This window comes from Bufo gargarizans, chromosome 6, assembly GCF_014858855.1.
Source record: "Bufo gargarizans isolate SCDJY-AF-19 chromosome 6, ASM1485885v1, whole genome shotgun sequence".
In the NCBI taxonomy this organism is placed as follows: domain Eukaryota; kingdom Metazoa; phylum Chordata; class Amphibia; order Anura; family Bufonidae; genus Bufo; species Bufo gargarizans.
In genome coordinates this window covers 335980812-335994199 of record NC_058085.1, presented here as the reverse complement: position 1 = coordinate 335994199, position 13388 = coordinate 335980812, and the positions used below count along the sequence as shown (strand labels likewise).

The 13388-nt window shown below is 45.1% G+C and overlaps 1 protein-coding gene across 1 annotated transcript in view; it reads right to left on the bottom strand.

The window, feature by feature from the left end:
- TCERG1L (transcription elongation regulator 1 like) overlaps positions 1 to 13388 on the bottom strand; it is a 324890-nt gene that overhangs the window by 162934 nt on the left and 148568 nt on the right. The window contains exon 5 of the mRNA XM_044299170.1: positions 12479 to 12493. Within this exon, the coding sequence (XP_044155105.1) occupies positions 12479 to 12493 (15 nt within the window). The remainder of the gene's footprint in view (positions 1 to 12478; positions 12494 to 13388) is intronic.

Below are 13388 nucleotides of genomic sequence, written 5' to 3'. Positions count from 1 at the left end.
GCAGAGAGGTCCCGTAACAGACAATCTGGCTTCATGTCAGCAGAGAATCAGTCTGCATGTCATAGCAGAGAATGAGGCTTCACGTCACCCACCACTGCAACAGTCCATTGGCATATATTTAGGCCTAGCACACAGGCAGAGCAGAGAGGTCCCGTAACAGACAATCTGGCTTCATGACAGCAGAGAATTAGTCTGCATGTCATAGCAGAGAATGAGGCTTCACGTCAGCCACCACTGCAACAGTCCATTGGCATATATTTAGGCCCAGCACCCAGGCAGAGGAGAGAGGTCCCGTAACAGACAATCTGGCTTCATGTCAGCAGAGAATTAGTCTGCATGTCATAGCAGAGAATCAGGCTTCACGTCAGCCACCACTGCAACAGTCCATTGGCATATATTTAGGCCTAGCACACAGGCAGAGCAGAGAGGTCCCGTAACAGACAATCTGGCTTCATGACAGCAGAGAATCAGTCTGCATGTCATAGCAGAGAATCAGGCTTCACGTCAGCCACCACTGCAACAGTCCATTGTCATAAATTTAGGCCCAGCACCCAGGCAGAGGAGAGAGGTCCCGTAACAGAGAATCTGGCTTCATGTCAGCAGAGAATCAGTCTTCATATCATAGCAGAGAATCAGGCTTCACGTCACCCACCACTGTAAGAGTCAATTTTCATAAATTTAGGCCCAGAACCCAGGCAGAGGAGAAAGGTCCCGTAACAGACAATCTGGCTTCATGTCAGCAGAGAATCAGTCTTCATATCATAGCAGAGAATCAGGCTTCACGTCACCCACCACTGCAACAGTCAATTTTCATAAATTTAGGCCCAGAACCCAGGCAGAGGAGAAAGGTCCCGTAACAGACAATCTGGCTTCATGTCAGCAGAGAATCAGTCTTCATATCATAGCAGAGAATCAGGCTTCACGTCACCCACCACTGCAACAGTCAATTGTCATAAATTTAGGCCCAGCACCCAGGCAGAGGAGAGAGCTCCCGTAACAGAGGATCTGGCTTCATGTCAGCAGAGAATCAGTCTGCATGTCATAGCAGAGAATGAGGCTTCACGTCACCCACCACTGCAACAGTCCATTGGCATATATTTAGGCCTAGCACACAGGCAGAGGAGAGGTTCATTCAACTTTGGGTAGCCTCGCAATATAATGGTAAAATGAAAATAAAAATAGGATTGAATGAGGAAGTGCCCTGGAGTCCAATAATATATGGTTATGGGGAGGTAGTTAATGTCTAATCTGGACAAGGGACGGACAGGTCCTGTGGGATCCATGCCTGGTTCATTTTTATGAACGTCAGCTTGTCCACATTGGCTGTAGACAGGCGGCTGCGTTTGTCTGTAATGACGCCCCCTGCCGTGCTGAATACACGTTCAGACAAAACGCTGGCTGCCGGGCAGGCCAGCACCTCCAAGGCATAAAAGGCTAGCTCTGGCCACGTGGACAATTTAGAGACCCAGAAGTTGAATGGGGCCGAACCATCAGTCAGTACGTGGAGGGGTGTGCACACGTACTGTTCCACCATGTTAGTGAAATGTTGCCTCCTGCTAACACGTTGCGTATCAGGTGGTGGTGCAGTTAGCTGTGGCGTGTTGACAAAAGTTTTCCACATCTCTGCCATGCTAACCCTGCCCTCAGAGGAGCTGGCCGTGACACAGCTGCCTTGGCGACCTCTTGCTCCTCCTCTGCCTTGGCCTTGGGCTTCCACTTGTTCCCCTGTGACATTTGGGAATGCTCTCAGTAGCGTGTCTACCAACGTGCGCTTGTACTCGCGCATCTTCCTATCACGCTCCAGTGCAGGAAGTAAGGTGGGCACATTGTCTTTGTAGCGTGGATCCAGCAGGGTGGCAACCCAGTAGTCCGCACAGGTTAAAATGTGGGCAACTCTGCTGTCGTTGCGCAGGCACTGCAGCATGTAGTCGCTCATGTGTGCCAGGCTGCCCAGGGATAAGGACAAGCTGTCCTCTGTGGGAGGCGTATCGTCATCGTCCTGCCTTTCCCCCCAGCCACGCACCAGTGATGGACCCGAGCTGCGTTGGGTGCCACCCCGCTGTGACCATGCTTCATCCTCATCCTCCTCCACCTCCTCCTCATCCTCGTCCTCCTCGTCCTCCAGTAGTGGGCCCTGGCTGGCCACATTTGTACCTGGCCTCTGCTGTTGCCAAAAACCTCCCTCTGAGTCACTTCGAAGAGACTGGCCTGAAAGTGCTAAAAATGACCCCTCTTCCTCCTCCTCCTCCTCCTCCTCCTGGGCCACCTCCTCTTCCATCATCGCCCTAAGTGTTTTCTCAAGGAGACATAGAAGTGGTATTGTAACGCTGATAACGGTGTCATCGCCACTGGCCATGTTGGTGGAGTACTCGAAACAGCGCAACAGGGCACACAGGTCTCGCATGGAGGCCCAGTCATTGGTGGTGAAGTGGTGCTGTTCTGTAGTGCGACTGACCCGTGCGTGCTGCAGCTGAAACTCCACTATGGCCTGCTGCTGCTCGCACAGTCTGTCCAGCATGTGCAAGGTGGAGTTCCACCTGGTGGGCACGTCGCATATGAGGCGGTGAGCGGGAAGGCCGAAGTTACGCTGTAGCGCAGACAGGCGAGCAGCAGCAGGATGTGAACGCCGGAAGCGCGAACAGACGGCCCGCACTTTATGCAGCAGCTCTGACATGTCGGGGTAGTTGTGAATGAACTTCTGCACCACCAAATTCAGCACATGCGCCAAGCAAGGGATGTGCGTCAAATTGGCTAGTCCCAGAGCTGCAACGAGATTTCGCCCATTATCACACACCACCAGGCCGGGCTTGAGGCTCACCGGCAGCAACCACTCGTCGGTCTGTTGTTCTATACCCCGCCACAACTCCTGTGCGGTGTGGGGCCTGTCCCCCAAACATATGAGTTTCAGAATGGCCTGCTGACGTTTACCCCGGGCTGTGCTGAAGTTGGTGGTGAAGGTGTGTGGCTGACTGGATGAGCAGGTGGAAGAAGAGGAGGAGGAAGCCGAGAAGGAGGAGGTGGCAACAGGAGGCAAAGAATGTTGCCCTGCGATCCTTGGCGGCGGAAGGACGTGCGCCAAACAGCTCTCCGCCTGGGGCCCAGCTGCCACTACATTTACCCAGTGTGCAGTTAGGGAGATATAGCGTCCCTGGCCGTGCTTACTGGTCCACGTATCTGTGGTTAGGTGGACCTTGCTACAGATGGCGTTGCGCAGTGCACACTTGATTTTATGGGATACTTGGTTGTGCAGGGAAGGCACGGCTCTCTTGGAGAAGTAGTGCCGGCTGGGAACAACATACTGTGGGACAGCAAGCGACATGAGCTGTTTGAAGCTGTCTGTGTCCACCAGCCTAAATGACAGCATTTCATAGGCCAGTAGTTTAGAAATGCTGGCATTCAGGGCCAGGGATCGAGGGTGGCTAGGTGGGAATTTACGCTTTCTATCAAATGTTTGTGAGATGGAGAGCTGAACGCTGGCGTGTGACATGGTTGAGACGCTTGGTGACGGAGGTGGTGGTGGTGGTGTTGGTGGTACATCCCCTGTTTGCTGGGCGGCAGGTGCCAACGTTCCTCCAGAGGCGGAGGAAGAGGCCGAGGCGGCAGCAGCAGAATAGGCCGAGGCGGCAGCAGCAGAAGAGGTAGCAGGGGGAGCCTGAGTGACTTCCTTGGTTTTAAGGTGTTTACTCCACTGCAGTTCATGCTTTGCATGCAGGTGCCTGGTCATGCAGGTTGTGCTCAGGTTCAGAACGTTAATGCCTCGCTTCAGGCTCTGATGGCACAGCGTGCAAACCACTCGGGTCTTGTCGTCAGCACATTGTTTGAAGAAGTGCCATGCCAGGGAACTCCTTGAAGCTGCCTTTGGGGTGCTCGGTCCCAGATGGCGGCGGTCAGTAGCAGGCGGAGTCTCTTGGCGGCGGGTGTTCTGCTTTTGCCCACTGCTCCCTCTTTTGCTACGCTGTTGGCTCGGTCTCACCACTGCCTCTTCCTCCGAACTGTGAAAGTCAGTGGCACGACCTTCATTCCATGTGGGGTCTAGGACCTCATCGTCCCCTGCATCGTCTTCCACCCAGTCTTGATCCCTGACCTCCTGTTCAGTCTGCACACTGCAGAAAGACGCAGCAGTTGGCACCTGTGTTTCGTCATCATCAGAGACATGCTGAGGTGGTATTCCCATGTCCTCATCATCAGGAAACATAAGTGGTTGTGCGTCAGTGCATTCTATGTCTTTCACCGCTGGGGAAGGGCTAGGTGGATGCCCTTGGGAAACCCTGCCAGCGGAGTCTTCAAACAGCATAAGAGACTGCTGCATAACTTGAGGCTGAGACAGTTTCCCTGGTATGCATGGGGGTGATGTGACAGACTGATGGGGTTGGTTTTCAGGCGCCATCTGTGCGCTTTCTGCAGAAGACTGGGTGGGAGATAATGTGAACGTGCTGGATCCACTGTCGGCCACCCAATTGACTAATGCCTGTACCTGCTCAGGCCTTACCATCCTTAGAACGGCATTGGGCCCCACCATATATCGCTGTAAATTCTGGCGGCTACTGGGACCTGAGGTAGTTGGTACACTAGGACGTGTGGATGTGGCAGAACGGCCACGTCCTCTCCCAGCACCAGAGGGTCCACTAACACCACCACGACCATGTCCACGTCCGCGTCCCTTACTAGATGTTTTTCTCATTGTTATGGTTCACCACAACAACAAATATATTATTTGGCCCAATGTATTGTATTCAAATTCAGCGGGATATAAATTTGAGGCCTAGTATTTAGGCGCTGGGTGACCGGTATGGATTTAGTGACAGAATTAGACTTGGAAATGCACAGAAGCGTGTGTGTGTGAAGTTATTCTGAATGACCCAATGTGCACCTTGAATATTATATACCCTTTTAGGGATAGATTTCAAATAGCTCTGATATAGCAGAAACCACTAAATTATGAAATTGCTAAATTGGGAATTGTACTTCAACCCAGAACAAAAAATGTGCTTTGACGGACACTAAATATCTTGCCCAGCAACAACAGTACAGCGGTGGGTAACGAGAGATTTAGAGGGAATTAAATTTGAGGCCTAGTATTTAGGCGCTGGGTCACCGGTATGGATTTAGTGACAGAATTAGACTTGGAAATACACAGTAGCGGGTGTGTGTGAAGTTATTCTGAATGACCCTATGTGCACCTTCAATATTATATACCCTTTTAGGGATAGATTTCAAATAGCTCTGATATAGCAGAAACCACTAAATTATGAAATTGCTAAATTGGGAATTGTACTTCAACCCAGAACAAAAAATGTGCTTTGACGGACACTAAATATCTTGCCCAGCAACAACAGTACAGCGGTGGGTAACGAGAGATTTAGAGGGAATTAAATTTGAGGCCTAGTATTTAGGCGCTGGGTCACCGGTATGGATTTAGTGACAGAATTAGACTTGGAAATGCACAGAAGCGTGTGTGTGAAGTTATTCTGAATGACCCAATGTGCACCTTCAATATTATATACCCTTTTTGGGATAGATTTCAAATAGCTCTGATATAGCAGGAACCACTAAATTATGAAATTGCTAAATTGGGAATTGTACTTCAACCCAGAACAAAAAATGTGCTTTGACGGGCACTAAATAACTTTCCCAGCTACAACAGGACAACGGTAACGAGAGATTTAGAGGGATTTAAATTTGAGGCCTAGTATTTAGGCGCTGGGTGACAGGTATGGGTTTAGTGACAGAATTAGACTTGGAAATACACAGTAGCGGGTGTGTGTGAAGTTATTCTGAATGACCCTATGTGCACCTTCAATATTATATACCCTTTTAGGGATAGATTTCAAATAGCTCTGATATAGCAGAAACCACTAAATTATGAAATTGCTAAATTGGGAATTGTACTTCAACCCAGAACAAAAAATGTGCTTTGACGGACACTAAATATCTTGCCCAGCAACAACAGTACACCGGTGGGTAACGAGAGATTTAGAGGGAATTAAATTTGAGGCCTAGTATTTAGGCGCTGGGTCACCGGTATGGATTTAGTGACAGAATTAGACTTGGAAATACACAGTAGCGGGTGTGTGTGAAGTTATTCTGAATGACCCTATGTGCACCTTCAATATTATATACCCTTTTAGGGATAGATTTCAAATAGCTCTGATATAGCAGAAACCACTAAATTATGAAATTGCTAAATTGGGAATTGTACTTCAACCCAGAACAAAAAATGTGCTTTGACGGACACTAAATATCTTGCCCAGCAACAACAGTACAGCGGTGGGTAACGAGAGATTTAGAGGGAATTAAATTTGAGGCCTAGTATTTAGGCGCTGGGTCACCGGTATGGATTTAGTGACAGAATTAGACTTGGAAATGCACAGAAGCGTGTGTGTGAAGTTATTCTGAATGACCCTATGTGCACCTTCAATATTATATACCCTTTTTGGGATAGATTTCAAATAGCTCTGATATAGCAGGAACCACTAAATTATGAAATTGCTAAATTGGGAATTGTACTTCAACCCAGAACAAAAAATGTGCTTTGACGGGCACTAAATAACTTTCCCAGCTACAACAGGACAACGGTAACGAGAGATTTAGAGGGATTTAAATTTGAGGCCTAGTATTTAGGCGCTGGGTGACAGGTATGGGTTTAGTGACAGAATTAGACTTGGAAATACACAGTAGCGGGTGTGTGTGAAGTTATTCTGAATGACCCTATGTGCACCTTCAATATTATATACCCTTTTAGGGATAGATTTCAAATAGCTCTGATATAGCAGAAACCACTAAATTATGAAATTGCTAAATTGGGAATTGTACTTCAACCCAGAACAAAAAATGTGCTTTGACGGACACTAAATATCTTGCCCAGCAACAACAGTACACCGGTGGGTAACGAGAGATTTAGAGGGAATTAAATTTGAGGCCTAGTATTTAGGCGCTGGGTCACCGGTATGGATTTAGTGACAGAATTAGACTTGGAAATACACAGTAGCGGGTGTGTGTGAAGTTATTCTGAATGACCCTATGTGCACCTTCAATATTATATACCCTTTTTGGGATAGATTTCAAATAGCTCTGATATAGCAGGAACCACTAAATTATGAAATTGCTAAATTGGGAATTGTACTTCAACCCAGAACAAAAAATGTGCTTTGACGGGCACTAAATAACTTTCCCAGCTACAACAGGACAACGGTAACGAGAGATTTAGAGGGATTTAAATTTGAGGCCTAGTATTTAGGCGCTGGGTGACAGGTATGGGTTTAGTGACAGAATTAGACTTGGAAATACACAGTAGCGGGTGTGTGTGAAGTTATTCTGAATGACCCTATGTGCACCTTCAATATTATATACCCTTTTTGGGATAGATTTCAAATAGCTCTGATATAGCAGAAACCACTAAATTATGAAATTGCTAAATTGGGAATTGTACTTCAACCCAGAACAAAAAATGTGCTTTGACGGACACTAAATATCTTGCCCAGCAACAACAGTACAGCGGTGGGTAACGAGAGATTTAGAGGGAATTAAATTTGAGGCCTAGTATTTAGGCGCTGGGTCACCGGTATGGATTTAGTGACAGAATTAGACTTGGAAATACACAGTAGCGGGTGTGTGTGAAGTTACTCTGAATGACCCTATGTGCACCTTCAATATTATATACCCTTTTTGGGATAGATTTCAAAGAGCTCTGATATAGCAGGAACCACTAAATTATGAAATTGCTAAATTGGGAATTGTATTTCAACCCAGAACAAGAAATGTGCTTGAACGGACACTAAATAACTCGCCCAGCTACAGCACTAGGGACAGATTTAGCTGGATATAAATTTGAGGCCTAGTATTTAGGCGCTGGGTGACAGGTATGGGTTTAGTGACAGAATTAGACTTGGAAATACACAGTAGCGGGTGTGTGTGAAGTTATTCTGAATGACCCTATGTGCACCTTCAATATTATATACCCTTTTAGGGATAGATTTCAAATAGCTCTGATATAGCAGAAACCACTAAATTATGAAATTGCTAAATTGGGAATTGTACTTCAACCCAGAACAAAAAATGTGCTTTGACGGACACTAAATATCTTGCCCAGCAACAACAGTACAGCGGTGGGTAACGAGAGATTTAGAGGGAATTAAATTTGAGGCCTAGTATTTAGGCGCTGGGTCACCGGTATGGATTTAGTGACAGAATTAGACTTGGAAATACACAGTAGCGGGTGTGTGTGAAGTTATTCTGAATGACCCTATGTGCACCTTCAATATTATATACCCTTTTTGGGATAGATTTCAAATAGCTCTGATATAGCAGGAACCACTAAATTATGAAATTGCTAAATTGGGAATTGTACTTCAACCCAGAACAAAAAATGTGCTTTGACGGGCACTAAATAACTTTCCCAGCTACAACAGGACAACGGTAACGAGAGATTTAGAGGGATTTAAATTTGAGGCCTAGTATTTAGGCGCTGGGTGACAGGTATGGGTTTAGTGACAGAATTAGACTTGGAAATACACAGTAGCGGGTGTGTGTGAAGTTATTCTGAATGACCCTATGTGCACCTTCAATATTATATACCCTTTTTGGGATAGATTTCAAATAGCTCTGATATAGCAGAAACCACTAAATTATGAAATTGCTAAATTGGGAATTGTACTTCAACCCAGAACAAAAAATGTGCTTTGACGGACACTAAATATCTTGCCCAGCAACAACAGTACAGCGGTGGGTAACGAGAGATTTAGAGGGAATTAAATTTGAGGCCTAGTATTTAGGCGCTGGGTCACCGGTATGGATTTAGTGACAGAATTAGACTTGGAAATACACAGTAGCGGGTGTGTGTGAAGTTACTCTGAATGACCCTATGTGCACCTTCAATATTATATACCCTTTTTGGGATAGATTTCAAAGAGCTCTGATATAGCAGGAACCACTAAATTATGAAATTGCTAAATTGGGAATTGTATTTCAACCCAGAACAAGAAATGTGCTTGAACGGACACTAAATAACTCGCCCAGCTACAGCACTAGGGACAGATTTAGCTGGATATAAATTTGAGGCCTAGTATTTAGGCGCTGGGTGACCGGTATGGATTTAGTGACAGAATTAGACTGGGATATGGCCAAAAAATGAACAGACTATTGCTGGTTAAATGCACTTGGTGTGACAGCTTCACCCTGATGTAGGCTTTAGCCAAAAAACAACCACACCATTGAGGGTTAAATGCACTTGGTGACAGGCGCAGCTTGCCCCTGATTTTGTATATGGCCAAAAAATGAACAGACTATTGCTGGTTAAATGCACTTGGTGTGACAGCTTCACCCTGATGTAGGCTTTAGCCAAAAAACAACCACACCATTGAGGGTTAAATGCACTTGGTGACAGGCGCAGCTTGCCCCTGATTTTGTATATGGCCAAAAAATGAACAGACTATTGCTGGTTAAATGCACTTGGTGTGACAGCTTCACCCTGATGTAGGCTTTAGCCAAAAAACAACCACACCATTGAGGGTTAAATGCACTTGGTGACAGGCGCAGCTTGCCCCTGATTTTGTATATGGCCAAAAAATGAACAGACTATTGCTGGTTAAATGCACTTGGTGTGACAGCTTCACCCTGATGTAGGCTTTAGCCAAAAAACAACCACACCATTGAGGGTTAAATGCACTTGGTCGCAGCTTGTGCTGGCGCACCACATGACACAAAATGGCCGCCGATCACCCCAGAAAAATGAGACTGACAAACGGTCTGTGCAGCCTAAAAACAGTGAGCAATTGAGGATCAGCAGCTCAATGATCCACAGCTGCAGATCGATCAGTTAATCAAGTCCTTTGGAGGAGTTAATCTGCCTAATCTCGCCCTACTGTCGCAGCCGCAACCTCTCCCTACGCTAATCAGAGCAGAGTGACGGGCGGCGCTATGTGACTCCAGCTTAAATAGAGGCTGGGTCACATGGTGCTCTGGCCAATCACAGCCATGCCAATAGTAGGCATGGCTGTGATGGCCTCTTGGGGCAAGTAGTATGACGCTTGTTGATTGGCTGCTTTGCAGCCTTTCAAAAAGCGCCAAGAAAGCGTCACAAAAGCGCGAAGAAAGCGACGAACACCGAACCCGAACCCGGACTTTTACGAAAATGTCCGGGTTCGGGTCCGTGTCACGGACACCCCAAAATTCGGTACGAACCCGAACTATACAGTTCGAGTTCGCTCATCCCTAGCGATATACTGTATATCTGTCACTGAGGACCCAACCTTGGCGTCCTCTACAATGTATATATATATAAATATATATATATTTATATATACTGCTTAATTAAATGGAAGCCCGCTGTAAAAAATGAAAATTGCGACCATGTGGAAACTGTATATATATAAAAGGATGACTGAGGCTTGACACTCAATTTCACCTTAGTGCACACAGATAGTGTTCTGCCACACCATGGGTATTGCTGTAGTGATCACATATGTATATATGCTTATATGCTGCTTAATTAAATGGAACGCCACCACCAAATTTTTTAAATTTTTTTATTGCGATTGTGTGGAAACTAAATATTCGTAAATGGACAACCGAGGACTGCTGCTCAATTTCACCTTGATACACACACGTAGATTGCTTCCACACGATAGGTATTGTTGCAGTAATTATATATATATATATATACACACTGCTTAAAATAAAAAATAAAAGGGGTTCTCTTGGCTTTTACTATTGATAGCCTATCCTTAGGTCAACAATATCAGATTGGCGGGGGTAAAACTCCGGAGAACCCCTTTAAATTAAATTCCCCACAAGAAAAAAAGATAAGGATTTCTGTAAAAATGGGAGGTAAAATGAAAGCATTTGCACTTCTGATAGTAGGCACAGTCAGCCACAGCTCCTATCGTCTCTCTCCCAGGCTATCAGCTGCTCAGCTTGTCTGTATTCTACACAACACACACAATTCTTCTTTAGGAATCCTAGCATTTCCCTTCACTCTAGCTGGTAATAAGCTTGATTGATTTCTGACTGTCCCTCATTGATTTCTGAGTCTACCTGACTACTTAAGATCATTTTCCTGGCAGACACTTTCACACCCAACCACCCTCCTTCACAGCCCAGCACAGAGTGATGTTCTTCTCTTTCTGCTAGGGCACCTCCCTGCCTACTGCAGCGCTGATTGTCTCCTCCAAGCTGTCTGTCACCCTGGGAGCCAATCAGGGCAAGCATTCCCCACACTTCCTCTCAGGATTATGATGCAAGGGAAGGAGCAGATGGACTGTATCTGTCTCACTTCTGGATTGATAGCTTGTTGGTATAAAATACTGCATGCTGGATGATTATAATACTGTTTAATGACAATGCGTTCCGGGGTAAGCAGGACCCGTTTATCAAGTCTAAAAGCAATATTTGAAAAGAAACATAAATGAGGTTGCACATAAGATCTTGAGCCTATTTATGCAGTCAATGGGGGGCAGCCCTCAGGGCAACTAAAAATACATAGTAGTATGGGTATAGAACGAATATATACTGTATACAGTACAGACCAAAATTTTGGACACACCTTCTCATTCAAAGAGTTTTCTTTATTTTCATGATTATGAAAATTGTAGATTCACACTGAAGGCATCAAAACTATGAATTAACACATGTGGAATTATATACATAACAAAAAGGTGTGAAACAACTGAAAATATGTCATATTCTAGGTTCTTCAAAGTAGCCACCTATTGCTTTGATTACTGCTTTGCACACTCTTGGCATTCTCTTGATGAGCTTGAAGAGGTAGTCACCTGAAATGGTCTTCCAACAGTCTTCAAGGAGTTCCCAGAGATGCTTAGCACTTGTTGGCCCTTTTGCGTTCAGTCTGCGGTCCAGCTCACTCCAAACCATCTCGATTGGGTTCAGGTCCGGTGACTGTGGAGGCCAGGTCATCTGGCGCAGCACCCCATCACTCTCCTTCATGGTCAAATAGCCCTTACACAGCCTGGAGGTGTGTTTGGGGTCATTGTCCTGTTGAAAAATAAATGATAGTCCAACTAAACCGGATGGAATAGCATGCCGCTGCAAGATGCTGTGGTAGCCATGCTGGTTCAGTATGCCTTCAATTTTGAATAAATCCCCAACAGTGTCACTAGCAAAGCACCCCCACACCATCACATCTCCTCCTCCATGCTTCACGGTGGGAACCAGGCATGTAGAGTTCATCCGTTCACCTTTTCTGCGTCGCACAAAAACATGGTTGTTGGAACTAAAGATCTCAAATCTGGACTCATCAGACCAAAGCACAGATTTCCACTGGTCTAATGTCAATTCCTTGTGTTCTTTAGCCCAAACAAGCCTCTTCTGCTTGTTGCCTGTCCTTAGCAGTGGTTTCCTAGCAGATATTCTACCATGAAGGCCTGATTCACACAGTCTCCTCTTAACAGTTGTTCTAGAGATGTGTCTTCTGCTAGAACTCTGTGTGGCATTGACCTGGTCTCTAATCTGAGCTGCTGTTAACCTGCGATTTCTGAGGCTGGTGACTCGGATGAACTTATCCTCCGCAGCAGAGGTGACTCTTGGTCTTCCTTTCCTGGGGCGGTCCGCATGTGAGCCAGTTTCTTTGTAGCGCTTGATGGTTTTTGTGACTGCACTTGGGGACACTTTCAAAGTTTTCCCAATTTTTCGGACTGACTGACCTTTATTTCTTAAAGTAATGATGGCCACTTGTTTTTCTTTACTTAGCTGCTTTTTTCTTGCCATAATACAAATTCTAACAGTCTATTCAGTAGGACTATCAGCTGTGTATCCACCTGACTTCTCCACAACGCAACTGATGGTCCCAACCCCATTTATAAGGCAAGAAATCCCGCTTATTAAACCTGACAGGGCACACCTGTGAAGTGAAAACCATTTCAGGTGACTACCTCTTTAGGCTCATCAAGAGAATGCCAAGAGTGTGCAAAGCAGTAATCAAAGCAAAAGGTGGCTACTTTGAAGAACCTAGAATATGACATATTTTCAGTTGTTTCACACTTTTTTGTTATGTATATAATTCCACATGTGTTAATTCATAGTTTTGATGCCTTCAGTGTGAATCTACAATTTTCATAGTCATGAAAATAAAGAAAACTCTTTGAATGAGAAGGTGTGTCCAAACTTTTGGTCTGTACTGTATATATATATATATATATATATATATATATATATCTTATATTATATGATTATATTAAAACTGATTTGTAAGATTTACATGTGAAACAATCAGTGAATAAATAAATAGTAAAAAAATGAACATTGGATATACTCTTGAGTAAAACAGAGGCTGGATACTTACTGTATATGAATCAACCAATACATAATTGATAAATAATAATGAATAAATAGATCAATAAACATTTAAGTAAATAGAAAAATAGGAAGTTCATGAT